Genomic DNA, 27985 nt, shown 5'->3' with positions numbered 1-27985 from the left:
ACAAGAGCGAAACTCCGTCTCAAAAAAAAAAAAAAAAAGAAATAGTAGTGCTCTATCTGGCCAGCGTTCCCCACTCTAAAATCCTGCAGTAACGCGGAACATGCATACAGATGTGGAGAGCAGCCAAGGCCAGAGGTTTGGCGCACAAAGGAACCCTGTCCAAGTGTCACTCAGCTGTTTCCCAACAGCAGGGAAAGCTGCCAGCTGAGCGGAGACCCACACAGGACCGGCAGGGCACCACTCCGTCCTGAGGGCACATGTGGGAAGGCAGCCCTTCCCCAAATGCAGGACACTGGGGAACAGACTGTCAGGCTGAAATACACGAGTTCAAAGCCACACGGTTTATTGAGGGGTGGGGCCACGTGGGCTCTGGTGGCCAGAGTGGGCTATGTGTCGCAGTCCTCGGGGACAGCAGCTGTGATAATGAGGGAAGGCTCCAGGATGCCTGGCCCGGCAAAGCTCTCCTCTGCACATAGTCTCTGGCCGGGGAGCTGGGAGGCCAGGCCACCCTGGGCCAGGGACTCCACAATGACCTCTGCCGAGCCCACCTCCAGCTCAGCAGGCGGCTGCAGCGCCACCACCACCATCTTCTCGTCCTCAATGATGAGGTTGCGGAGCTTGCGCTGCCGCGGGTTGTAGTTCTCCACCCGGTCGTGAATCTCCATGTGCCTCCGCAGGTGGGCCTGGCGGGGAGGGCGAGCTCAGGACTTTGGGGGATCCCGGGGGAGGGGAAGGGGCCCAGGGCCTGGCCTACCTGTCGGGTGAACTTGTAGCCGCACTCGGTGCACTCGAACTTCCTCACCCCCTTGTGCCGTCTGACGTGCACACGCAGCTGCTCCACGGCTGCGGGAGGGAGAACACGGAGCGGATAGTGCAGGAGCCCCAGGACCCTCGAGGAAACCCAGCAGGAGGTTGGGACAGGCAGCAACGGAGGTGGTTGAACCACTGGCGGAGGGGTTCTTTCTGCCATACATGGGGCCAGTGGTTTATAAGTGCTGCACAGGCCCTGCCAGGCTCTCCAGTGCCACCCAGAGTCACTACTGCACAGGACACCCTGCCTTCAGTCAAAGCAGGTCCACTTTCAACTCTAACATGTAGTGCACAGAAGAGGTTCACTGGCAAGCAGGGAGCCTTTCCTCCTCAGAGACCCTCCAACCTGGGTGAGCAGGAAATGGCTCCCCCAGGGTCACCTAGGTACCTTTGAAGGTCTTGCCGCAGATTTGGCAGAAGTGGGGCCGGCCCTCCTGGTGGCGGCTGGCCACATGCCTCAGGAGGGGCCCCTTCTCAGTGAAGCGCTGCTCACAGAACTCGCAACTGAAGGGCCTTTCGCCAGTGTGGGTGCGGTTGTGCTTGTCCAGGCTTGCTGTGGGCACAAGGCAGGAGCTCAGCCTGCTTCGGCTTCGGGACGGGGAGGGGAAGGGCAGGGCAGGACTGAGAGGGGGCGGGCAGGACTGAGGGGCGGGGCGGGGTGGACCTCACCTTGGGTGCGAAAGGTCTTGCCACAAAGGTGGCACTGGAAGGGCTTCTCGCCCGTGTGTGTGCGCAGGTGCATGTTGAGATTGGCCTTTTGGGTGAAGGCATGGCTGCAGAACTCGCACACATGTGGCCTCTCATTCCTGTTAGGGTGGGTACATGGGGCAGAGGCCGTCACCAAGAGAAGTTGCCCCTTCGCTCTGCTACAGCTACGAACATGACTGGTGGAAAAAAGGGCTTGGGCAGTGCCAGGAAAGGGCACCACCTCCACCCCCAGAGCAGAAGGGCATCTACGAGCAGGAAGTCACAGGAAACTAAGGAAACTTGGAATCTGCCCTGGGCACAGAGTTATCTGAGCCTGAAACACCTCCCCCCCAGCCTCTCCCGCCTGGCATATCTGCTTGCCCCTTGGGTACCACTACCCCAGAAAGTCTGTAGGCACTAGATTCAAGGTGGAGGCCAAGGACATACTCATCTGTGTAAATGTCAGTGAACTCTATCTTCCCTGCCCGGTGCTAGCTTGGGCTGGCAGCAGGACTGGGCCCCAGGAGCGAACTGGCGCCACGCACCTGTGCTTGGCCTTGATGTGCATCTGCAGACCATTCCGACTCGAGGCCCGGTGCCCACACTCCTCACACACAAACAGCTTCTCCCCACGGTGCTTGAAAGCTTCGTGCAGCTGCAGCTCTGTCCGAGACAGGAAGCACTTGGCACAGGTGGGGCACTACAGGCAGACCGGGCAGGCAGAGCCACCAGGGCCAGGGTGAGAGCAAGGCAGGGCTGCCTGGAAGACCCACAAGTCCCCTCCCCCAAACGAGAGAAAGCTCATGGCCAACAGCCCACTTTGGGAACAGCTCACTCTTGCTCATGCTAAAGAAAATGTGTTTCTCAAAATGTTACTTTTCAAATGTAAAGTATATCACAAAACACGGTTACCAGTCAATTAACTGCTCTCTGTTCTGGCTTCTGTAAACTTGCTTCCTGCTTCATTATCCTGTACCACACAGGTGCATAAAAAGCACCCCATTTTCTTTGTCCTTTACTCAAAATTAAAAAGCAATTCCACTAAGCCCATAATCACGTTAAATAAAATCCTCCCGCAACCCCATCGATCTCTCCAAATCTCCAGTTTCCCACTACAATGCCAGCATCAAAGCATGCCCAGCCCTGCCTATCACTTACTGCGTGGGGCTTGGGGGCTCCGTGCAGCTTGATCATGTGGCTCTGCAAGTCCTTCTTCTGCATGAACTGCTGGGAGCAGGAGGAACACTGAAAAAGAGGCCCACAGTCACCTCCAGGGCAGCCTGTACCCATGAAACCCTGCCACCCACCCTCAGGCTATAGGGCAGGGACTCAAGGGACGCCCCCTGATCTGGTGTGAAGTACGGAGCAAGGGAGGGCCCTCAGGGCTCAGCTGCCCAGAGGATGCTGAGCCTGTCCTCCACGGAAAGAAACAAGGGCCCAATAAGGATCCTGGAGGTGAGGCTGCAGCCAGCAGCCCTGCCCAGATAAAGGGGCACTGGGGCCGGGCGCGGTGGCTCAAGCCTGTAATCCCAGCGCTTTGGGAGGTCGAGGCGGGTGGATCACAAGGTCGAGACATCGAGACCATCCTGGTCAACATGGTGAAACCCCGTCTCTACTAAAAATACAAAAAATTAGCTGGGCATGGTGGCTCGTGCCTGTAATCCCAGCTACTCAGGAGGCTGAGGCAGGAGAATTGCCTGATCCCAGGAGGTGGAGGTTGCGGTGAGCCGAGATCACGCCATTGCACTCTGCCTGGGTAACAAGAGCGAAACTCCGTCTCAAAAAAAAAAAAAAAAAAAAAAAGGGGGCACTGGGCAACAGGGAAGGCAAGCTCCCTGACAGCTACCATGAGGGAGGTGCCCGATACCACCCATGTAAAGGGCTCAGCAGAAGGGATCCTGGGTCTACCCACCCCTGGCCCTGGAGACAGGCCAAGCCTGACCTTGTAGGGCATCTCCCCTGTGTGGGACACCATGTGCACCCGCAGCTCCATCCTCCGGCGGAATGTGTCCTGGCACACGGAGCACGTGAAGACCTGGCAGTGTGAGGGGCAAGTGGGGCCAGCATCAGCGGGGGCCTCTGCCTGCAACAGCAGCCTCTGCCCGGGCTTCCACTCCCTGCTGGGAAGAGTCTGCCTGAGGGGTGGGGACGCTAGGGTGGGAGAGGGCAACATGTAACCTGCCTGGCCTGACCGTCACTGAGTGCTGCAAGCCCACCGCACACCAGGCCCTTCTCAGGCCCAGACAGACTGAGGACAGGGTCCAGGTGGCCTCACCCACAGTCCCTGGCCCCAGCGGCGGCTGACAGGCCTCTATGAAGAGTGGGTCTGGGTTTCACCTGGCCCTGACACAGAAGCCAGCAGTGCCATTGTAGGGAGGCAGCCAGGGGGCCTTTCCCAGCTGCCATCCTCTGTGGAGGCTCCCCTTCTCCAAAGCCCAAGGTGGGTGGGCCAGGGGCCTAGGAAGGTAAATCCAAAATGCCTCCCGAAAAGTCCCTCCTATGCCTATCCCTTCCGCCCTCAGGACCTGTGTCCCCTATACCAGGGCATGGACTTGATGACCTCTAAGGACCCCACAGCGTTCCTGAATTTACAGTACCTCTCTCAGACAGTGTCCTGGGGCCCTTCCCGGACGGCACAAAAACAGAGAAGCCAAATGTGCCTGTGCCCTGCCCACAAGTACCTGGGCCAGCTCCCAAGTACCTGTTCCGAGCGGTTCATGCAATTCCGGGCTTCATGCTCCAGGAGGTTCTCCTTCCGAAAGTAACACTTCCCACATTTGGGACACTCAAAGGGTTTCTCCCCAGTATGTTTCCTGCCAGGAGAAGCCACAGGGGTGGGGGGGCTGAGAGGGTTTCCCATCTCTCCCTCACCCAGGGCCCCCTCTGGCTCCCCTCTGAGGGGAACAGGTGTTCTGAGGTGACACCAGCTGGTTAAGGTGCAGGGGCAACCCCAGAAGTCTCCCCAGCATGGAGACTCTCCACAAGGGAGAGTGCCACGGCAAGAAGCTCACACAGGTCCTAAGAGGCTGCCACGGACCTGACCAGCACAGAGGCCGATGGGAAGGCCCTGCTGACCGCATTCTGTCTGAAGGCAGAAACAGCTCCTGGGTCCTGACTACTGGAGAGGACAGAGTCTTCCCAGAGCTTCAAACCCATGGCCAGATCTGACTCACCTGACTCCACTGCCCCACCTAGCTCGGCAACAGCTTCTCCTGGGAGACCTACAGGACCCCTCCCCCTGAACAATAGAAAGCATACCGCCGGCTGCCCACTCTGGGTACAGCTCACTCTTGCTCATGCTGAAGAAAATGTGTTTCTCACCTTGCCTGCTTCACTCCCAGGGTGTCGTCTGGCCACATGGGTCAGGCATGTGCCTCCTTGCTGCCTGTCACCTCACCAGGCTCCTCCTAACCCAGAGCCCTGGCTCTTCCCTCTGCCCAGATGCTCCCCAGTCACCCACTTAGTCAACTTCCTCACCTCCTTTGAGTCTTTGCTCAAATCTCACCTTCTCAGTAAACATCCTGAGACCCTGGTTACTTAAAATCACAGTGTAATCCAACCCCTTACTCCCTGACCCCTCGGCCAGTCTCTGCTTTTTCGTTTTCCACAGCACTTCCTCACCGTCTACCGTATGCAGATGGACTTATCTGTCATCTGCACCGCCCTGCAAGCAGGTGGCCTGCACAAGAGCCTTTGTTTTGTTCCCTTAAATGCATCTCTAACACCTACACAGCCTTGCTGGCCACCTGGGAGACTGCTGAATGAGCGAACTAAACGAACTGGACCTCAGAGCCCCCGTGCAGCCTGTGACAGCTCCTCCCACCAGCCAGGGACCAAGCATTTCTCTCAACCTCTGCCTCTGCAGCAACTCTCCTCAACCCCCATCAGAATGACTTCATGAAGACATCACTCCCTTCCCAGTTCTCAGGGCCAGTCCAGCAAGCTGAAGCCCAAGAAAGGGATGGAAACTGCCCCAATCTTACCCCAGCAGAGTGCCTGAGAGTGAGCATCCAGCAGCACACAGGCTGCCCCAGGACCCCCGACACTCTGGGGTTATCCCAACATTCCACTGGCAGCAGCTGCCCCAAGCACAGTGCACAGGGACAGCAAACAGGTCTCCCCCTTGCCCCCGTTCCAGGTGATTACTAGCGTGCGGCCCAACCTGACTTGGCAAGAAAATACGCCATGATGGACTAGGGATGTCTTAGCTGGGAGTGGCAGGACTGGAAGGCAGGTCACAGGGCTGCCATCCCCACAGGCCCTGCAGGGACTCTGGAACAGTGCTGCCCAAGAGGACTCTCCACAATGATAGAAATATGCTATGTCAGCACCACCCGATTCAGCCACCAGGAGCCACGTGGTTCCTCACCACTTCAGATTTGGCTAACATGTCTAAGGAACTGAATTTTTATTTAATTTTAATTTTAAGTTAAAGTAGCCCCTGGGGGCTGTGCGCAGTGGCTCACGCCTGTAATCCAGAACTTTGGGAGGCTGAGGCAGGTGGATCATGAGGTCAGGAGTTCAAGACCAGCCTGGCCAGTATGGTGAAACCCCAACTCTACTAAAAAATACAAAAAATTATCCGGTCATGGTGGTACGCACCTGTAGTCTCAGCTACTCAGGAGGCTAAGGCAGGAGAATCGCTTGAACGCTTGAAGGTAGAGGTTGCAGTGAGCTGAGATCGCACCACTGCAGTCCCACCTTGGTGAAAGAGTGAGACTCTGTCTCAAAAAAATACGTAATTTCAGTACTTTGGGAGGCTAGGGTGGATGGATCGCTTGAGCCCAGGAGTCTGAGACCAGCCTGGGCAACACAGCAAGATCTCGTCTCTACGAAAAGTAAAAATAAAACTTTTAACAGCCCCTGGAGTTCTTGGTGACTTTACTGTACACAAGCTTTACACAAACGGACTTGAATGCCCCACGGACACCCCAGAGTGAACACTTCCCTCGAACACAGGTGACACTGACCCAAGGCTCAGCATTGTGGCCCAAAGCCCTGGCTGCCAGGCTTCAGAAACCCCTAAGGCTGGGCCTCAGCTCTGACCCAGGGGCCACAGGTCTCTCATTCTGCTGGCAGAAGCCAGCTAGAGGTCAGGGTCCACAGTGGGTGGAACCTGTTGACAAGATGTTCACAAACCCATCTCCAGGCAGAGAACTCACAGGAGAGCGAGGAAGATCCAACCCAAAGCAGACCCTAACTTTCTGATCATCAGAAGTATGCCAAGACCAGGCACCATGTGGGTCTGAGATGGATCCCCCGGCCTCTGCCTCACCCAGAAGTAGGAAGTGCAGGGCCCCTCCCCCAACATGGGAATGGTAGACAGGAAAAGAAAATAGAAAAACAGAACGTTTACCTGTTGTGGACTTTTAGATAATATTTGCTGAGGAACTTTTTATGACATGTGGGGCATTCGACTGCCGCTGTACCTTTTCTGTTCTCAGCAGGCTCAGCTGCTAGGGAGCCCGAGCTCAGGGCTGGCTCGGCCGCACAGGGCTTGAGGATTACATCTGACTTCCTCCTCGTCAGCACAGCCTCGGGCTCAGACATGTAATCGCCATCCCCGACGTCCGCTACTTGAACCACCACTTCCCACTAGACCAAAACAGGCAGCAGAAGGGGGTGGGGTCCCACATTAATCAACAGGGGTTGTAGGAACCCAGCCCCAGTTCCATCCCAAACTCCAACCCTGACAAGTCCCTTCATCACGGACTGTTCCTTCAGGGGCCCAGGGCAGAGAGCATCTGAATCTTGGATTTGGAGGAAAGTGGCTCTGTATGGGGGGAACTGGAAGCTTGGCTGGAAACACCACCCTGGGGAAACACCTATAACCCTGATGTTTCAGGAAGGTGGCAACCATGAACAGAGGGGGCTTGCAAAAGGTCAGCCTGAGGTCACCAGCTTCCTTTGTTTGGAAAAAGCCTGTTCCAAACCCATGTTAACAGAGATTGTCTTGGGATCCAGATTTTTTTTTTTTTTTTTTTTTTTTTGAGATGGAGTCTCACTCTGTTGCCCAGGCTGGAGTGCAGTAGTGCAACCTCAGCTCACTGCAACCTCCGCCTCCCAGGTTCAAGCCATTCTCTTGCCTCAGCCTCCCAAGTAACCGGGTTTACAGGCGCCTGCCACCACGCCCGGCTAGTTTTTCTTGTATTTTCAGTAGAAACAGGGTTTCACCATATTGGCCAGGCTGGTCTCAAACTCCTGACCTTGTGATCCACCCACCTCGGCTTCCCAAAGTGTTGGGATTACAGGCATGTGCCACTGCGCCTGGCTTTTTTATTTTATTTTTATTTTTTGAGACAAGGTTGCCTAGGCTGGAGGGTAGTGGCACGATATCAGCTCACTGCAACTTCTACTTCCTGGGTTCAAGTGATCCTCCCACCTCACCCTCCTGAGCAGCTAGGACAACTGGTATGTGTGTGCCACCACAGCCAGCTTTTTTTAAATTTTATTTTTTCTTAAAGATGGGGTTTCACCATGATGGCCAGGCTGGTTTTGAACTCCTGACCTCAGGTGATCCACCCACCTCAGCCTCCCAAAGTGCTAGGACTACAGACGTGAGCCACCACGCCCGGCCTAATTTTGGGCTTTTTTTGTACAGATATGGTCTCACCATGTTGCCCAGGCTAGTCTGGAACTCCCAAGCTCAAGTGATCCATCCTCCTTGGCCTCCCAAAGTGCTAGGACTACAGCCGTGAGTCAGCCATCATGCACCACACGCAGCACAGGGTCCCTATTATACCAAAAAATTGTCTATTCCCCCTACTCCCTCCCCAGTCCCAGTACCCTGGGCACGGTACCTCATTACTCCTGCCCTGCAGCTGGGCACCTTCAGCCTGGAAGGGCCTTGGGGGCACTTTGCAGTCCTCAGGTTCCTTGTCCTCGGGGGGACAAGCCTTCAGGGCCTGCTTGAGTTTCCCACATAAGGAGGAGGGGCTCTCACTTTGAGCAGGGGAATGGAGCTGGGGCCTCTGAGGACTAGGACTGCCTCTGGGCTCCTGATCCCTGGGGACTAGACCCAGAGTCCTCGAAACTTCCTCTTCTTCCAAGCCTGCCGGCTCCTTGATGTGGCTGTTCACATTCCGGGAGGCAGAGGGCCCCTGCCCACTCTGGCCACCTGATGCCTGTCCCACTGAAGTTTTGGGCTTGAAGCTCTGGCACAGCTCTACGGCCTCTGGCACTCGCAACTCCCTGGCTGCCAGAAGCACCTGATCCCGGTTCCCTGAGGTGAGGGCGAGGTGACCAGTGTAGAAAAAGTCCAACAAGAGGCCAAAGATCTCAGCGAAGCCAGCAGGGAGGACGACGCTGCCCCCTGAGCCATCTCCGTAGAGGCTCTGGAAGAAGTGGCTGCAGCAAGCAAGGACGCTCCAGTGCGCCTTAAACACCAGGCCCCCCACGTCCAGGGTGGCGTCGCAGTACTGGCCCTTCTCTCGCTGCTTGTTGAGCTCCTGCAGAACCCTCACACTGTGCTGGACGAAGGAGCCGTCCATGGTCTGGAGGGCAGGGAGGCAGAAGTGACACCCTGGCCAGCCCAAGCGAGGGTATGCAAGATAAAGCCCCTGGAGTCGAAAAGAGAGAAAGGGGAAGTTGTCCTCTACTCATATAATCAAATTTATCAGCACAAGGGCTGGGGTCAGGGTGAGAGGTGCACGCGGAGGGTAGGACACACTGAGCGCTTCCTGGGGCCAGGGGCCATATTGGATGGGCCGGGGGGATGCTGATGGGGGTCCAGGATCGTGAAGAGGGGCCTGGTGGGAAAAATCAAAGTTTGGGGAAAGCAGGCACGGGATGAGCGCGAACTAACCGGCCCGACACAGCGAGAGAATCCTGGAAGGTGGAGGGCGGCGGCCGCGGACAGGTGAGCGGAGCCCACGCCGCGCCCACAGGTCCCGAGCGGCCGAGCGGAAGGCAGCCACGGCGGCCCGCAGCCCCTCCCTCCCTCACCCCGCGCCCTCCTCACCCGGGCAGGTTCTCCCTGAGCCGGCCGAGCCGGCCCCACCAGCCCCCGACTCCGTCGCCTCCGCAGCCCACGAACCAACTGCCGGGCAATGCGTACCCGGCCGACCGTGCGGAGACGCCGCCGTCTCCGCGCCGGACGTGACGTCAGAGCGTGCCTACTAGGAGGGGCGCCTTGGAAGCGTAGAGTTTCTAGCTCCCGCCCCCTTAGGGCGGGACCCTGCAGATAACGGCCAATGGGATGCGGGGGCGAGGCCAAACCCTGTTCTTGCGGCCCCGGGCCCGCCTCCGGAGTTGCCTAGCAACGTCAAGCTCGGCGTCCACCTTTTTCCAGGCTCTGGATTCAGACTTCAATAGGCGACACCGCGCCCTCTCCCCCGACAGGAAGCCAGACAAGCATTTCACTTCTTTATTGGCAGCCCGGAGCCTGGTCTGGGCTCTCCCGGGCGCTTACACGTCCTAACACCAGACTGAGGAGCCCAAAGGCTTCCCGGACACCCGCGGCCTGCTCGACCTTGGACCCTCAGGGCAGGGAAGGTTGCGGACCCTGCCTGCTGACCCACTGGTCAGGTGGAGCTGCGGCGCCTCGTGTAGTCCTGAATGGAGGCCTGGAAGTGCTCTGTGCTGTTAAGGTCTGGACGGCAGAGGATTACATAGCACTTGGGCAGAAAATACCCGCCGAAGCCACTGCTCAGGCTGCTGAGCACAGCCAGCATGTTGACTGCGGGCAGGTACTTGCCGTCGTAGACGCTGGCCGTGGTGAAGAAGGCGATCCAGGACACGAAGTTGAAGAGCAGGCTGAAAGTGACACATTTGGCCTCGTTGTAGTTCTCTGGCAAGTCCTTGCCCACGTAGCTGCAGGCAAAGGCGCTGACGGAGAGGAGGCCATTGTAGAGGAAGGCCAAGATGAAGCCCAGAGAATTGGCCTCTGTGCACTCAAGCACCACCAGCTGGGGGAAGCGCTGATATTCCCGAGTGGGCAGTGGGGTCCACACCACCAGCCAAGTTAGACAGATAAGCAGCTGGGCAGCTGAGCTGATCATCACAAACAGACCGGCACCGTGGTTTTGGACCCAGGCATGGTAGAATGTAGGCACCTTGGTGGAAAACTTGAAGATGATGACTAGTTGGAAGGAACGAACTGTCAGGCAGGACAGAAAGATGGTGAAGCCAAGGGCAAAGAGGACTTGGCGCAGTAAGCATGCAGGCCACTTGGGCTCCCCAAAGAAGCCATAGAGGCTGCCGCTACCTGCTGCCAGCGAGCCCAGCATCAGAAAGCACAGCCGGCCCCCTGCTGACCTTACCACAGGCGTGTCTAGGTGCCAGGCAAACAGGCCAGCAGTCCCAAGCAGCAGCAGCAACAACAGCGTGTTCGCTGCCAGCAGCACCCAAGAGGTGTGCTCATGCCAAGCCAAAAACACCACAGTTCGTGGGAAGCACGTCTGGCTTCCATCGGGTGCCCACTCTTCTTTCCCACAAGGCTGGCATCTGTAGAGGTCTGAAAGGGAAGGCCAAGAAGGTTCCTGAGAGCCAGATAAGCAGAGTAGGAATAGGGAATAGGGGCCTGCAAGACGCAGGGAGAATTGTTCCAGGGCAGCTAGACTATGCTAGGCATAGTGGGATAGGGGTGGCCAGGAGTGGGGCCTGAGGCCAGGCACCTCCTCAAAATGTTACAGACTCTGGAAACACCCAAGTCAGTTCTACATGGCTCATGATCCCATGAGGGTTTTGCAAACCCTACGGTGGACCTTACCCTGGTAGCTCTGCCTGCATATCAGAGAGGCTACGATCCAATGGGAGCAGCCTGCTGCAAAGGGAAGACATTTTAATCCCTCTCTGTCCAGGACTTCCATAAACCATTTTCCTGAGCTGCTGCTCTGTGGTTCTCTGAGTCCTGACCCTCTGAGAACAGCAGGGAAGTATTCCTATCCCTACAGAGATGGTGAAAGGAAAGAATATGTCTCCTGGACACCAACTAAGGACATGAGTCCTTAGCTACCTAATTTGCTCTCTGTTCTTGAGTTTTCTTTTTCTTTTCTTTTTTTTTGAGACGGAGTTTCACTCTTGTTACCCAGGCTGGAGTGCAATGGCGCGATCTCGGCTCACTGCAACCTCCGCCTCCTGGGTTCAGGCAATTCTCCTGCCTCAGCCTCCTGAGTAGCTGGGATTACAGGCATGCGCCACCATGCCCAGCTAATTTTTTTTTGTATTTTTAGTAGAGACGGGGTTTCACCATGTTGACCAGGATGGTCTCGATCTCTTGACCTCGTGATCCACCCGCCTCGGCCTCCCAAAGTGCTGGGATTACAGGCGTGAGCCACTGCTCCCGGTCCGGGAATGCTGTTTTTTGCTCTGCTGCAGACATGCTAGTATCTGGATTCAGGCCAAGCTGTTCAAGGAGCTAGCTGTCTTTGGCATGGGCAACAGAAGGGACAGTAGGATAAGAGGGTACAAAGGGAACAATAGTTACATTCATTTAGAGAAAGACGTTGAATTCAGGATGCAATTGTGTTTGTAGGAGTTGTGATGACAGCTCTCTAATAGAGGACACACCTCAGTCTAAGGCTTTCAGTTGGCCTAATTCTTTCTTCTCTCTCTTTTTTTTTTTTTTTTTTTTTGAGACGGAGTTTCGCTCTTGTTACCCAGGCTGGAGTGCAATGGCGCGATCTCGGCTCACCGCAACCTCCGCCTCCTGGGTTCAGGCAATTCTCCTGCCTCAGCCTCCTGAGTAGCTGGGATTACAGGCACGCACCACCATGCCCAGCTAATTTTTTTTGTATTTTTAGTAGAGACGGGGTTTCACCATGTTGACCATGGTTGGTCTCGATCTCTCAACCTCGTGATCCACCCGCCTCGGCCTCCCAAAGTGCTGGGATTACAGGCTTAAGCCACCGCGCCCGGCCTTTTTTTTTTTTTTTGAGACAGAGTGTCGCTCTTGTTACCCAGGCTGGAGTGCAATGGCGCAATCTCGGCTCACCGCAACCTCCGCCTCCTGGGTTCAAGCAATTCTCCTGCCTCAGCCTCCTGAGTAGCTGGGACTACAGGCACGTGCCACCATGCCCAGCTAATTTTTTGTATTTTTAGTAGAGACGGGGTTTCACCACGTTGACCAGGATGGTCTCGATCTCTTGACCTCATGATCCACCCGCCTCGGCCTCCCAAAGTGCTGGGATTACAGGCTTGAGCCACCGCGCCCGGCCTTTTTTTTTTTTTTTGAGATGGAGTCACTCTGTCACCCAGATTGACTGGCTGGATTGCAGTGGCCCAGTGTTGGCTTAGCACAACCTGAAACCTCCCAGATTCAAGAGATTCTCCTGCCTCAGCCTCCCCAGTAGCTGGGATTACAGGCGCCCACCACCACACCTGGCTAATTTTTGTATTTTTAGTAGAGACAGGGTTTCACCATGTTGGCCACGCAGGAACTCCTGACCACAAGTGATCTGACCACTTCAGCCTCCCAAAGTGCTAAGTGCTAGGATTACAGGCATGAGCCACTGAGCCCAGCTCTTTTTTTTTTTTTTCTTTCTTACTTTTTTTTTTTTTTTTTTTTTTTTGAGATGAAGTCTCAATCTGTCGCCCAGGCTGGCATGATTTCGACTCATTGCAACCTCCACCTCCCAGGTTCAAGCAATTCTCCTGCCTCAGCTCCCAAGTAGCTGGGATTACAGGCTTGTGCCACCACACCCAGCTAATTTTTTATATTTTTGGTAGATATGGGGTTTTACCATGTTAGCCAGGTTGGTCTCAAACTCCTAACCTCACGTGGTCCTCCCACCTCAGCCTCCCAAAGTGCTGGGATTACAGGCATGAACCACTGCACCCAGCAGCCAATTCTTTCTCTTAATCAGAATTCTGTCTGGTGAAAGGTGTCCTCCAACCTGAAGCTAACTGGCAACCCAGTGACTGGGGCCCTGGTTCTGGGGCAGGGCATGTGCACATGGGGCCCAAGGGAGGGTCTTCCATCCATCCTTCGGCCCCTGGCAGTACTGGGTAGCTCGCCTGCTCCTTTGCTCACTCACCACTCGTGTTCAGGAAGGTCCCAGCCTTACAGGGCACACACTCAAAGCAACAGTGATGGAAACCCATAACCACTCGCTGGTGCCCTTCAAGACAGTCACTGGAACACACAGACTTAGGCACCTGTAAGAAGCCAGAGGGTCCACATATAGGGGCCCAAGTCAAAGGACAGCTCACAGGTGGAACAGAAAACAGAATCTCTGTGCATCTGCCCTCAGGGCCTCACCCATAGGGGAGGGCCCCTGGTTGTGTGAACTCCCACCCCAGGGCATCTGCATGCTAGCTCTCATGGAGAGTCTTCTCTGCTTCCCTGGCCAGGATGGGTAGAGTGGTGGCAGCTGGACCCCTGGGGTCCCCCTCCTGCTCTCTGTACACTGTGTCAGCATCACCTCCAGGCTCTAGGCTGCCCATAAGGCAGTCACCTAGTGAGTGACCACATCCCCATTACCTGGTTGTCCTTTCCATGCCACTGGATTTTGGTCTCATTTATGTCTAGCTGAACTGGAGACCACGTGGAGGAGCCAACAACCGTGAAGGTCCACTTGGGCCCATTCCAGTCCCAGGCAATTATGTTATAGCTACTGAGGGGATTTCCATTGTCATTAAACATCACGGTGTCCCCGTGTAGAAGGAAATTCACTTTCTGGATCTGCTGCAAAAGCTGAAAGAAACACATTATCATGAAGCCACCGTAGACAGCACAGACCCACATGGTCCCAGAAGCAAGGGCCTGGGGCCTTCCTGGGTTTCCATCCTGGAGGTTTCAGCCCATCAGGAAGGTCGAGTCCCTTCCTCAGAGCTCCCTTCCTTCTTAGGAAGCCCCTCAACCCTCCCCACCAACTTCCTGACAGGAGGCCTCTAACAAAGGGCTCCTTGTCAGACAGTTTTAGCCCTTACCACAGTGAGTGAGAGAAGGCAAGGATCAGAGAGAAGGATCTATGAGAAGAGAGAGCCGGGTGTGGTGGCTCACACCTGTAATCCCAGCACTTTGGGAGGCTGAAGCGGGCAGATCAGTTGATGCCAGGAGTTCGAGACCCGCCTGGCCAAGAAACCGCGTCTCTACTAAAAACACAAAAATGAGCCAGGCATGGTGGTGGGTGCCTGTAATCCCAGCTACTCAGGAGGCCGAGACAGGAGAATCACTTGAACCCAGGAGATGGAAGTTGCAGTGAGCTGAGATCACATCACTGCACTCCAGCCTGGGCGACAGAGCAAGACTCCGTCTCAAAAAAAGAAAAAAAAAAGCAGTCCTCAAGTTACTGGCATTTATCCCCCTTGGCATTTAGGGTGGTCAGAGAGTGCCCACTCTGCTCGTCTCAGGATTGGCAGTTCTTTCTGACACAGGGTATTGAGGGTAGGCACTCTTACCTGCCAGGGGTAGACTTGGTCCCTGGAACAAGCTCCAGAGGCACAGCCCAGGAGCTGGTGGAGGCCATGAGCCACCGCATACACAGCCTGGTATGCGTTGTAGGCAGCACTCATGGAGAAGGCTGTGAGCTTGGGCATTCTGTGTGCTGTGAACGCTTCGCATTCTCTGCAGAGCTGATTGCTGCTGCACCAGGAGCCCTTGGGGCAAGGCCTAGGGGCCCCCTTGTCTGCCGAGGCATAGGCTTCTTCAAACGCCTTCAGGCCAGGGATAGTCCTCTGCTGGATGGCCACACCCAGCACCGTCCCAATGCGACGGATCCCGGGCACCCCGGAGATGTAAGTGGAGATGGCCCAGTCTTCTGAGGCGATCCACACCTTGCCAGTCAGGTTGGCCAGCACCACAGACTCGAAGAACACCCTGGCCAGCTGCCGGCTGGAAAAAACCACCACAACGTTCGCCCTGGCTTGGGCCAGGTGGTACATCATGCCCCGCATCCTCTCATCGCCCACCTGGGCAGAGAAGGGCACGATGTCCTTGAAAGCAATGCAGATGCCCTGAACAGTGGCCTGGTCCTCCAGTGCCTGCACCCCCAGCTGGCCATAGTCACCACTGCTGCCAACCAGAGAGATCCAGGTCCACCCGAACCTCTGCAGCAGCAGCACCATGGTCTCCACCTGGTACTTGTCGCTGGGGATGGTGCGCAGGAAAGAGGGATACTGCCGCTTCACGCTGAGCATCGTGCTGCTGGCCGCATAGCTGATCTGTGGGAGGTCCCATTCAGCCAGTTCAGTGGCATCAATCTCCACTGAAGGCCCCCCAGTGCCTGGTCCTGTGCTGGGTGTGGGGATACAGGGAGGAGGGAGACCAGGAGAGCACCACTCACCCTGTGAAACTTACGGATCACCTGTAAAGGCTCCACAGGGGCGGGTTCTGGGGAGGAATGGGAATCTGCCCCAGGATAAAGGGTTAGGGAATGCATTTTTTTTTTTTTTTTTCTTTTTTTTTGAGATGGGGTTTTGCTTTTGTTGCCCAGGCTGGAGTGCAATGGCATGATCTCAGCCCACTGCAACCTCCGCCTCCCAGGTTCAAGCAATTCCCCTGCCTCAGCCTCAAGAGTAGCTGGGATTATAGGCATATGTCACAATGCCTGGCTAATTTTGTATTTTTAGTAGAGATGGGGTTTCTCCATGTTGGTCAGGCTGGTCTCGAACTCCCAACCTCAAGTGATCCGCTCGCCTCGGCCTCCCAAAGTGCCTATAATCCTCTCACTGCGCTCGGCCGAGGGCATGCATTCTAAGCAAAGGAGACAAAACCTGCATAGGAGTGAAATAGTCCTTTGTGTTTAGGGACCTTCAGGGACTTCTGCTGGAGGCCGTGTGCAGGGAAGAGGAGAAGCATGTGTGGGTCTGGGCAGAAGTTAAGGTCAGTGGCCTGTTAGGAACCGGGCCTCAGGAGGAGGTGAGCAGCTGGTGTGTGAGTGAAGCTTCATCTGTATTTACAGCTGCTCCCCTCCTGTCAGATCAGCAGCAGCATCAAATTCTCATAGGAGCTCAAACCTTGCCGTGAACTACGCATGTGAGGGATCTAGATTGCACACTCCTTATGAGAATCTAATGTGCGATGATCTATCACTGTCTCCCATCACCCCAAGATGGGACTATCTAGTTGCAGGAAAACAAGCTCAGGGCTCCCACTGATTCTACATTGTGGTAATTTGTATAATTATTTTATTATATTAATATATAGGCTGGACACGGTGGTTCACACCTGTAAGCCCAGCACTTTGGGAGGCCAAGGAAGGTGGATCACGAGGTCAGGAGTTCAAGATCAGCCTGGCCAAGATGGTGAAATCCCGTCTCTACTAAAAATGCAAAAATTAGCTGAGTGTGGTGGCAGGCACTCGTAATCCCAGCTACTCAGGAGGCTGAGGCAGAGAATTGCTTGAACCCAAGAGATGAAGGCTGCAGTGAGCCAAGATCACCCCACTGCACTCCAGCCTGGGTGACAGAGGGAGACTCCATTTCAAAATAAATGAATAAATATATATATAACATACATACATATATAAATATATTATGGCAGGGTGCAGTGGCTCATGGCTGTAATCCCAGCACTTTGGGAGGCCGAGGCAGGCAGATCACAAGGTCCGGAGTTTGACAGAAGCCTGGCCAATATGGTGAAACCCCATCTCTACTAAAAAATACACAATTTATTGTGTGAATAGCTGGGACTACAGGCACACACCACCAGCTACTCAGGAAGCTGAGGCAGGAAAATTGCTTGAAAGCAGGAGGCAGAGGTTGCAGTGAGCCGAGATCACGCCACTGCACTCCAGCCTGGGTGACAAGAGCAAGATTCCGTCTGAAAAAAATATATATGTGGCTAGGCATGGTGGCTCACGCCTGTAATCCCAGCACTTTGGGAGGCTGAGGCAGGTGGATCACCTGAGGTTGGGAGTCTGAGACCAGCCTGACCAACATGGAGAAACTCTGTCTCTACTAAAAAATCCAAAACATTAGCTGGGCATGGTGCCACATGCCTGGAATCCCAGCTACTCAAGAGGCTGACGCGGGAGAATTGCTGAACCCGGGAGGTGGAGGTAGCGGTAGAGATTGTGCCATTGCACTTTAGCCTGGGCAACAAGAGCAAAACTCTGTCTCAAAAAAAAAAAAATTATATATATATATATATATATATATATATATATATATATATATAAAACAATGTAATAACATAAATAAAGTGCAGAATAAATGTAATGCACTTGAATCATCCTGAAACCTACCTCCCCACACATGTCCTTGGAAAAATTGTCTTCCATGAAACCAGTCCCTGACGCCAAAAAGGTTGGGGACCACTGCCGTAAGCCATAAGACGTCCCTAAGGGTGTCCGCAGAGAAGTGCTATGTCTGGACTAGCATTTTTTTTTTCCGGAGACAGAGTCTTGCTCTGTTGCCCAGGCTGCAACCCTCTGTGGCTCACTGCAACCCCCTCCTCCCTCAAGCGATTCTCCTGCCTCAGCCTCCTGAGTAGCTGGCATTATAGGCGTGAACCACCATGCCTGGCTAATTTTTGTATTTTCAGTAGAGACGGGGATTCACCACATTGGCCAGGCTGGTTTCCATCTCCTGACCTCGTGATCTGCCGACCTCAACCTCCCAAAGTGCTAGGATTACAGGCGTGAGCAACTGTACCCGGCCAGGACTTGGATTCTATGAGTATATCTCTGACTTCAGTGAGGAATGAGAAAAGATTAAAGACTAGAGGCGGGGGAAGCCTTATGAAGCTGATGGAAGAATCTAGCTGAGGGTTGATGCTGGTCTGAATTTCAGCTGTGGCTGTGGCAGTGGAAAAGGAGGCCAGAGAAGACCAAAGGTGGGGAGCAGGGTAAGGAGGAGCGGCAGCAGGCAGGACTTGGGGTTCTGGTTTGGGTAGCAGTGGCTGCTCCCATCACCAGGGGGTTGGGGACGATTCAGGAAGAAAAGAGGCTTTTTTGAGTCTTGCTTTGTTGCCAAGCTGGAATGCACTGGCACGATCTTGGCTCACTACAACCTCTACCTCTTGGGTTCAAGTGATTCTCCCACTGCAGCCTCCCCAATAGCTGGGACTACAGGCACACATCACCACGTCCAGCTAATTTTTGTATTTTTAGTAGAGACAGGGTTTCACCATATTGGCCAGGATGGTCTTGATCTCCTGACCTCGTGATCTGCCTGCCTCGGCCTCCCAAAGTGTTGGGATTACAGGCGTGAGCCACCACGCCTGGCCAAAAAGAAGCTTTTGTTGTGTAGGGACATAAGGTCAATCTGGGCCCTGCTGGGTCCGTGATGTGGCAATGTTGGGCCAGCATCAGGGGCTCAAATCATAGGAGAAGGTCCTGAGGGTGAGAGGTTAAGCCACCAACCAACAGCCTGCCTGGGAACTGGAAACAGGTAGGAGAGGAGGGTGAAGCCTGCTCCTGGGAATCACCTGCCTTCTCAGAGGAGGCGGGGCAAGAGGAGAGAAGGGCTGCAAGTGAAAGCCGGTCTGAGGGGCAGGAGGCCGAGGGGGCAGAAATTCCAAGCAGACTCTCATAGGAGGACTAGTCAAAAATGTCCCAAAGGGCACAGTGGCTCACACCTGTAATCTCACCACTTTGAAAGACCAAGGCAGGTGGATTGCTTGAGCCCAGGAGTTTGGCGCGGTGGCTCAAGCCTGTAATCCCAGCACTTTGGGAGGCCAAGGCGGGTGGATCACGAGGTCAAGAGATCGAGACCATCCTGGTCAACATGGTGAAACCCCATCTCTACTAAAAATCCAAAAAAATTAGCTGGGCATGGTGGCACGTGCCTGTAATCCCAGCTACTCAGGAGGCTGAGGCAGGAGAATTGCCTGAACCCAGGAGGCGGAGGTTGCGGTGAGCCGAGATCACGCCATTGCACTCCAGCCTGGGTAATGAGCGAAACTCCGTCTCAAAAAAAACAAAAAAAAAATTCACAAAGATGTCACTTAAGATAAAGGACTGCAGCCGGGCGCGGTGGCTCAAGCCTGTAATCCCAGCACTTTGGGAGGCTGAGGCGGGTGGATCACAAGGTCGAGAGATCGAGACCAACCTGGTCAATATGGTGAAACCCCGTCTCTACTAAAAATACAAAAAATTAGCTGGGCATGGTGGCACGTGCCTGTAATCCCAGCTACTCAGGAGGCTGAGGCAGGAGAATTGCCTGAACCCAGGAGGCGGAGGTTGCGGTGAGCCGAGATCGCGCCATTGCACTCCAGCCTGGGCAACAAGAGCGAAACTCCGTCTCAAAAAAAAAAAAAAAAAAAAAAAGGACTGCAAAGTAAGTAGGTTTTGAAGACCTAGAAAGTGCCCCAGCTCACAGAAAAAGCAAGAGTAGGTGGGCAGAATGGGGGGCCGAGGGACAATGAGGGGAGGGTAAGGGCAGCGTGAAGCTCTCATGGGAAGGGTCAGGAGTCAGTGCTCAGAGTAGAGGGCCTGGAGGAGGGAGAGGGATGAGGGATGAGGGCAACTATAGGATGGGCAGGAGCCCATGGGGAAACAAGCCCAGGAGGGGCCATGGCCTGAGGTACAGGGCAGGAATAAGCACAGGGACGGGACTGGCCTCAGCAAGGGGAGGGATGTCAGCACCTCTGAGCCAGGAGAGAAGAAGGAAAGGCAGGCAGGTGAGGCAGGGATGATGTGGAGCAGTCTGTGGGGTGGGAAGCAAAGGGTGTCCTTTTTTTGGGGTTGGGGGACAAGGTCTCACTCTATTGCCCAGGTTGGAGTGCAGTTGTAAAATTTCAGGTCACTGCAAACCTCCGCCTCCTGGGTTCAAGCAATTTTCCTGCCTCAGCCTCCTGAGTAGCTGGGATTACAGGTGTGCACCACCACGCCCAGCTAATTTTTGTATTTTTAGTAGAGACAGGGTTTCACCATATTGGCCAGGCTGGTCTCGAACTCCTGGCCTCAAGAGATCTACCTAGCCTCCCCAAGGGACTAGAGGCGTGAACCACAGTGCATGTTCAGGGTGTCCATTCCTAACAAAGGTGATGGAACCTCCAGAGGGAGGAGGGGAGTGGAGGGCAGCAGGGGTGCAGCTGAATGGCAGTAGTTCCCAAGGAGAATGGGTTTTCCCATGAGAGTGGAGGCAGGGAGATCTGGTAGCAGCCCTGGAAAGAAAGGAAGGCTGGGGCAGGAACCATGCTGGACAGGGACCCCTGACCTGTGACTAAAGAGCAGTGACCACCAGAGAGATCCAGTGGGCAGGCAGCCTTGTGGGGACAGCAGCTCTTGCCGACATGCCCCAGCCCAGACTTGCCTGAAGGGAAACGGGCAAAGATGTGAGGCTCCAGCTTACCAGGGGCACCAGGAAAGGGCTCAGCAGGGCGGCTGTGGTGGCAGCCTGGTTGGTGTTGTCAGTCCCAATCACCGCCAGCACCTTAGGGGAATACTGGAGAAGGTCTCCTTGGAGCTTTATGTGATGTGGCCCCTGCAGGGAGAGCACTCTCAGCGTGGCATACACATTGGCAGAGTCTGAGCACACATCATACAGCTGATACCCCAGGGTGACGTTGGGCAACAGGGCTGTGGAGTTGTTTATCTCCTCAACCGCAAGCCTCATGGCCTGGAAGAGGTGGTAGCCGTGATCATTGAAGGTGCCGGGCCTGTGGAAAAAGGCAAACAGAGAGAGCTGAGAAGGACCAGGCCCCACTGAGACCTTCTGGCCTCCCAGATTCCCAGGCTTGGGGGTAGAAGGGAACCTCTGAGGTCATCAGTCCAGTCCCCCAAACCACAACTTCAAGAAGGGCTCTGAAGCTCAGTAGGAGGAACAAGCTGGCCCTGATGGAGAAGACTGTGAGCATCAAAATGTTCCTGAGGTCCCGGAGCAGAGAAACCTGCTATATAAATCAGTGTTCTCCAGAGAGAAAGAGAGAGACAGAGAGAAATTTAGTTTAAGAAATTGGCGGCCGGGCGTGGTGGCTCACGCCTGTAATCCAAGCACTTGGGAGGCCAAGGCAGGCGGATCACCTGAGGTCAGGAGTTCAGGACCAGCCTGACCAACATGGTGAAACCCCGTCTTAAAAAATAAATAGGCCGGGCGCGGTGGCTCAAGCCTGTAATCCCAGCACTTTGGGAGGCCGAGGCGGGTGGATCACGAGGTCGAGAGATCGAGACCATCCTGGTCAACATGGTGAAACCCCGTCTCTACTAAAAATACAAAAAATTAGCTGGGCATGGTCTGCCTGTAATCCCAGCTACTCAGGAGGCTGAGGCAGGAGAATTGCTTGAACCCAGGAGGCGCAGGTTGCGGTGAGCCGAGATCGCGCCATTGCACTCCAGCCTGGGTAACAAGAGCGAAACTCCGTCTCAAAAAATAAATAAATAAATAAATAAATAAATAAATAAATAAATAAAAATAAAATAAATTGGCTTAGCCGGGCATGGTGGCTCAGGTCTGTAATCCCAGCACTTTGTGAGGCCAAGGTGGGCAGATCACAAGGTCAGTAGTTTGAGACCAGCCTGACCAAAATGGTGAAGCCTCATCTCTACTAAAAATACAAAAACTAACTGGGCATGGTGGCATGTGCCTATAATCCCAGCTACTTGGGAGGCTGAGGCAGGAGAATTGCTTGAATGGGGAGGTGGAGGTTGCAATGAACCAAGATTTGTGCCACTGCAGTCCAGTCTGGCAATAGGGCAAGAGTCTGTCTCAAAAAAAGAAAGAAATTGGCTCACATGTGAGGGCTGGCAAGCTCAAATTTTGCGGGGCAGGCCAGCAGGCTGGACATTCTGTCAAGAATTGATGTTACTGTGCTCTTTAGTCCTAAGGCAATTTGGAGGCAGAATTCCCTTCTTGTCCAGAAACCTCAGGCTTTTAAAGCCTTCAATTTATGGGATGAGGCCCATCCTCATTATGGAGAGCAATTTGCTTAACAAAGTCTATTAATTTTTTTTTTTTTTTTTAGAGACAGAGTCTCACTGTGTTGCCCAGGCTGGAGTGCAGTGGCATGATCTCAGCTCACTAAACGTCTCCCTCTGGGGTTCAAGTGATTCTCTTGTCTCAGTTTCCTGAGTAGCTGGGATTACAGGCGCATGCCACTACGCCAGGCTAATTTTTGCATTTTTAGTAAAGACGATGGGTTTTCACCATGTTGGCCAGGCTCACTGCAACTTCCTCCTCCCAGGTTCAAAGAATCCTCCCACCTCAGTCTCCCAAGTAGCTGGGACTATAGGCATGCGCCACAACACCGGGCTAATTTTTGTATTTTTTTTTCTTTTTTTTTTTTTGAGACGGAGTTTCGCTCTTGTTACCCAGGCTGGAGTGCAATGGCGCGATCTCGGCTCACCGAAACCTCCGCCTCCCGAGTTCAGGCAATTCTCCTGCCTCAGCCTCCTGAGTAGCTGGGATTACAGGCACATGCCACCATGCCCAGCTAATTTTTTGTATTTTTAGTAGAGACGGGGTTTCACCATGTTGACCAGGATGGTCTCGATCTCTTGACCTCGTGATCCACCCGCCTCGGCCTCCCAAAGTGCTGGGATTACAGGCTTGAGCCACCGCGCCTGGCAATTTTTGTATTTTTAGTAGAAACGGGGTTTTGCCATGTTGGCCAGGCTGATCTGGAATTCCTGACCTCAAGTGATCTGCTCACCTCAGCCTCCCACAGTGCTGGGATTACTGGTGTGAGTCACCATACCCAGCCCAAGTCTATTGATTTAAATGTTTGCCACATCTAAAAAACACCTTCAGGCTGGGCGTGGTGGATCACACCTGTAATCCCAGCATTTTGGGAGGCTGAGGTGGGTGGATCACTTGAGGCCAAGAGTTTGAAACCAGACTGGCCAACACAGTGAAAACCAGCCTTTATCAAAAGTACAAAGATTAGCCAGGCGTGGTAGCACATGCCTGTGATCCCAGCTACTCTGGAGGCTGAGGCTGGAGGATTACTTGAACCTGGGAAGAAGAGGTTGCAGTGAGCCGAGATCACACTAATGGGCCCCAGCCTGGGTGACAGAGACTCTGTCTCAAAATAAAATTTTGTGTTTTTTTTTTTGAGGCTGAGTCTCACTGGAGACTCCAGCCCAGGGTGGAGTGCAGTGGCATGATTTCGGCTCACTGCAATCTCCACATCCTGGGTTCAAGCGATTCTTGTGCCTCAGCCTCCCGAATAGCCAGGATTACAGGCACCAGCCACCACGCCCGGCTAATTTTTGTATTTTTAGTAGAGGCAAGGTTTCACCATGTTGGCCAGGCTGGTCTGGAACTCCTGACCTCAAGTGGTCTGCCTGCCTCAGCCTCCCAAAGTGCAGGAATTAAAGGCCTGAACCACCATGCCCTGCCAAAATGAGTAAATTAAAAATACCTTCATGGCAACACCAAGACCGCTGCTTGACCACACAACTCTGGGCACCATAGCCTAGACATGTTGACAGACAAAATTCACCATCCCGGCAATTCTCCTGTCTCAGCCTCCTGAATAGCTGGGATTACAGGCGTGCACCACCGTGCCCAGCTAATTTTTTGTATTTTTAGTAGAGATGGGGTTTCACCATATTGGCCAGGATGGTCGCGATCTCCTGACCTCGTGATCCACCCACCCGACTTGGCCTCTGAAAGTGCTGGGATTACAGGCACGAGCCACCGCACCCCACCCCAATCTAGTTTATCTTTTTATTTTTATTTTATTTTATTTTATTTTTTTGAGACGGAGTTTTGCTCTTGTTACCCAGGCTGGAGTGCAATGGTGCGATCTCGGCTCACCGCAACCTCCGCCTCCTGGGTTCAGGCAATTCTCCTGCCTCAGCCTCCTGAGTAGCTGGGATTACAGGCACGCGCCACTATGCCCAGCTAATTTTTTGTATTTTTTTTTTTTTTTTTTTTGAGACGGAGTTTCGCTCTTGTTACCCAGGCTGGAGTGCAATGGCGCGATCTCGGCTCACCGCAACCTCCGCCTCCTGGGTTCAGGCAATTCTCCTGCCTCAGCCTCCTGAGTAGCTGGGATTACAGGCACGCGCCACCATGCCCAGCTGATTTTTTGTATTTTTAGTAGAGACGGGGTTTCACCATGTTGACCAGGATGGTCTCGATCTCTTGACCTCGTGATCCACCCGCCTCGGCCTCCCAAAGTGCTGGGATTACAGGCTTGAGCCACCGCGCCTGGCCTTTTTATTTTTATTATCAAAGCAATGACACATTCTCAATCTAGTTTATCTTTAAGCTCCTAAAGCATCTACTGGGATGTGCCTTCCCTTCCCACCCCATGGAGAACCATGCTTGCCATCTGTAGGGTCCAGCCATACAGGGTCCTTTGAGCCCCTCTCTGCTGGTGTGGAGACAGGAAACTGTAGAAATAAAAGACACAAGACACAGAGATAGAGAAAAGAGAGTCTGGGCCCAGGGGTCCGCTACCAACCAAAGCACGGAGTCTGGCAGTGGCCCCGAGGGTCCGCACACTCTGACTTTTATTGCGTATGAAGCTGAGGGCGGTGGGGCGCGGTGGCTCACGCCTGTAATCCCAGCACTTTGGGAGGCCGAGGCGGGTGGATCACAAGGTAAAGAGATCGAGACCATCCTGGTCAACATGGTGAAACCCCGTCTCTACTAAAAATACAAAAAACTAGCTGGGCGTGGTGGCGCGTGCCTGTAATCCCAGCTACTCAGGAGGCTGAGGCAGGAGAATTGCCTGAGCCCAGGAGGCGGAGGTTGCGGTGAGCCGAGATCACGGCATTGCACTCCAGCCTGGGTAACAAGAGCGACACTCCGTCTCAAAAAAAAAAAAAAAAGCTGAGGGCAGGGCAGGTAGGGCAGGTAGGGCGAAGCATTTGTGGTCAGTGATAGGGTCAAGTTCACCACGTGACATAGGGATGGGGGCCCAAGGCTTTCTAGTCGCCGAGATGAGGTAAGGAGCATAATGCGTCAGCACTTTTCCATACTTGTCAAGAAAGAACAAAGACATTAAGATTTATATTACTTTTGGGCCGGGCGCGGTGGCTCAAGCCTGTAATCCCAGCACTTTGGGAGGCCGAGGCGGGTGGATCACGAGGTCAAGAGATCGAGACCAGCCTGGTCAACATGGTGAAACCCCGTCTCTACTAAAAATACAAAAAATTAGCTGGGCATGGTGGCGTGTGCCTGTAATCCCAGCTACTCAGGAGGCTGAGGCAGGAGAATTGCCTGAACCCAGGAGGCGGAGGTTGCGGTGAGCCAAGATCGTGCCATTGCACTCCAGCCTGGGTTAACAAGAGCGAAACTCCGTCTCAAAAAAAAAAAAAAAAAAAAGATTTATATTACTTTTACTGATTATCTCTTCTAAGAAAAAAGGAACCAGGTGCAGAAGCGGAACATGAGAGTGGACATGGAACGTGACCAATGAGGCACAGCATCACACAGAGTCAATGAAGCCCCCAGATGTCTGTAGGGCTCCCTGACAGCCGTCAGGTCCACTGCAAGAGCTTGCGGGAGGGGAGTTTTCTCCTAATTCCTCCCGGGGAGGGGACATCTCTGACATCTCCTTCCACAGCCCGCAAAACAGTGGGTGCTTTCTCGCCGCATAGCCAAGGTGCCCTCCAGCAGCCCTTTCAGGGGCGTGACAGAGGGCTTAAAGCATCTTGCCTTAGGGTCATTCCTTTCACAATGGCACCCCAGGTTCACACTTTGCGACCTGAGAGGGATTAGTAAAAGAACTAAGATCACCTGTGAATAAGTTCACATATGAATAACTAAGATCACATATGAATCACTAAGATCATCTATGAATAACTACTTTTTTTTTTAAATTTTTTTAAAGATGGGGTTTCGGGCGGGGCGCGGTGGCTCAAGCCTGTAATCCCAGCACTTTGGGAGGCCGAGGTGGGTGGATCACAAGGTCAAGAGATCAAGACCATCCTGGTCAACATGGTGAAACCCCGTCTCTACTAAAAATACAAAAAATTAGCTGGGCATGGTGATGCGTGCCTGTAATCCCAGCTACTCAGGAGGCTGAGGCAGGAGAATTGCCTGAACCCAGGAGGTGGAGATTGTGGTGAGCCGAGATCGCGCCATTGCACTCCAGCCTGGGTAACAAGAGTGAAACTCCGTCTCAAAAAAAAAAAAAAAAAAAAAAGATGGGGTTTCACCAGGATGTCCAGGCTGGTCTTGAATTCCTGACCTCAAGTGATCCACCCACCTCGGCCTCCCAAAGTGCTAGGATTACAGGCGTGAGCCACCGCGCCTGGCTTATGAATACAACTACGGTTATGTCTCTAGTTATATTTGTCTTCATTATTTATATGGCAATAGGCTGAGGCTTCTGACTCGTGCCTTGGCACTTACTGGGGTCTCCGCCCACAGTCATCTGGGACTCTAGGGAGCTTTGAACATGGGTAGGAGTGGAGAGAAAATAGAAGAGGGAAAAGGCCGCCTTTGCTTAGGCCTTGCCATCTAGGTATGGTACAAAGCCAGGAACTGACTTCAATGGAGTTATAATACAACCCATTCTAACAGCAAGAGTGAAATAATTGGAAACTGGCCGAAGCGTCCAGGAAGGTCTAGCGAGCACTTAGGTGGCATGTGGATTGATGGGCAAGGGCTGGGGACAGTTCAAAGGGCAAAAATAGAGAGACAAGGTCCTAGTTGAGGATGGCAGCCAGAGGGGAACCCCATTGCCGTGGGACCCACCAAGTGTGGCTCTTCTGACCCCCTCACTCACCTGTCACACAGGGTCACCTCGGGTCTGTGCCTGACCTGCAGACAGCCAGAATGGAGAGGGAACATGCCTCCCAGGAGGTAATCCCCGGGGAGACTGAAGTCTGGAGAAGACTCCATGCTGTGGCAGGCAAAGGCCCGGCAGCAGGAAACGAACAGCTGCAGGCCGGCCAGGTGAGCTATGCGGAGAAGCATCCTGGCCACACGCCCGCGCCCAGCATGGCCAACGAGTGTCCCCTAAGGAGGCCAGTTGCTTAAATAGACGGCGGCAGCCGATGCTTCCTAACTTCATGCTCCCGAAGCGGGTGGGGCTGGCGCCCAGTGGCTGAAGCAGGGCTGTTTGCCTTGGCATTGCGGGCCTGCGGTGCCACTCAGGAACTGGACGGGACCGAGGCACGATGCAAAGCAGGAGGCGCCCAGCGATCCTCCCTCTGGACGGCTGTGGCTTCTGTCCACGCTCTGGTGCCGGTGACTTCACCTGGCTCAGGAAGGGAGCCCTGGCATTTTGGGGCGAGGCGGGAGGCTGGGACACAGCTTCTCCGGGTGTTGCGAGGTTTTAGAACTTTTTCACCTGGGCCTGTTTTTGAGACACAGCTTTGAGTCGACACCCTCCTGCCCCCAGTCTCCAGTTTTCTAACATTAAGATTCTGGGCCAATCGTCCTATACTTTCGCCTGGTTACCCAGCGTTGCTCACTTCGAGACAAATCCATGCAAACCGAAGGTATGCAAATAGACAGGTTTTGTTTAAACTGCGAATCCTGAAGCTTTTTCTGCAGGAGAAAAAAAATAAAATCCCGGGTGCATTTCCGGAGAGGTGGCCCTTGGCTGGTCTCGAGGTTTGTGGCTTTCCCTCCCCGGCAGGCTGGGGTAGAGAATTTGCATAATGTACACGGAGTCCTCGGTGGGGTGGCGGAGCCCCCAGTCCCCACCCCGACTTCCCGCGACCAGGCCGGCGGGAGCCTCCTGGTGCGCTTCCGGAGG

General features: G+C 54.1%; 2 protein-coding genes across 2 annotated transcripts; both read right to left on the bottom strand.

Annotated features, from left to right (window-relative positions):
* Window positions 1-326: 326 nt before the first annotated feature.
* Window positions 327-9582, bottom strand: ZBTB48 (zinc finger and BTB domain containing 48). The gene is made up of 11 exons (XM_003939611.4): window positions 9458-9582; window positions 8298-9056; window positions 6854-7092; window positions 4199-4310; window positions 3440-3532; window positions 2656-2742; window positions 2043-2197; window positions 1480-1616; window positions 1199-1363; window positions 755-843; window positions 327-683 (listed from the first exon to the last, which is right to left on the bottom strand). Exons 2-11 carry the CDS (start codon window positions 8985-8987, stop codon window positions 387-389), a joined length of 2064 nt encoding a protein of 687 aa, XP_003939660.1. The 5' UTR covers window positions 8988-9056; window positions 9458-9582; the 3' UTR covers window positions 327-386.
* A 271-nt stretch (window positions 9583-9853) lies between these two features.
* Window positions 9854-27967, bottom strand: TAS1R1 (taste 1 receptor member 1). Its single transcript, XM_003939612.3, has 6 exons — window positions 27008-27967; window positions 20677-20983; window positions 14839-15600; window positions 13919-14131; window positions 13473-13593; window positions 9854-10951 (listed from the first exon to the last, which is right to left on the bottom strand). The coding sequence occupies exons 1-6, from the start codon at window positions 27196-27198 to the stop codon at window positions 10020-10022; spliced, it is 2526 nt and encodes an 841-aa protein (XP_003939661.1). The 5' UTR covers window positions 27199-27967; the 3' UTR covers window positions 9854-10019.
* Window positions 27968-27985: the final 18 nt, after the last annotated feature.

This window comes from Saimiri boliviensis, chromosome 11 (assembly GCF_048565385.1).
Source record: "Saimiri boliviensis isolate mSaiBol1 chromosome 11, mSaiBol1.pri, whole genome shotgun sequence".
NCBI lineage: Eukaryota > Metazoa > Chordata > Mammalia > Primates > Cebidae > Saimiri > Saimiri boliviensis.
This window is presented reverse-complemented; position numbering and strand designations above follow the sequence as displayed.

What these genes read in the sequence shown, in the direction of transcription:
- ZBTB48 (XM_003939611.4), bottom strand. Translation starts at nt 8,987, where the DNA reads ATGGACGGCTCCTTCGTCCAGCACAGTGTGAGGGTTCTGCAGGAGCTC. An exon ending in GAGCCCCCAAGCCCCACGCA is followed by an intron (nt 2,198 to 2,655) that starts GTAAGTGATAGG and finishes GTCTGCCTGTAG; the next exon opens with TGCCCCACCTGTGCCAAGTG. An exon ending in GCTACAAGTTCACCCGACAG is followed by an intron (nt 684 to 754) that starts GTAGGCCAGGCC and finishes CCTCCCCGCCAG; the next exon opens with GCCCACCTGCGGAGGCACAT.
- TAS1R1 (XM_003939612.3), bottom strand. Translation starts at nt 27,198, where the DNA reads ATGCTTCTCCGCATAGCTCACCTGGCCGGCCTGCAGCTGTTCGTTTCC. An exon ending in GAGGTGACCCTGTGTGACAG is followed by an intron (nt 20,984 to 27,007) that starts GTGAGTGAGGGG and finishes CTTTTTCCACAG; the next exon opens with GCCCGGCACCTTCAATGATC. An exon ending in ACCAAGTCTACCCCTGGCAG is followed by an intron (nt 14,132 to 14,838) that starts GTAAGAGTGCCT and finishes TGTTTCTTTCAG; the next exon opens with CTTTTGCAGCAGATCCAGAA.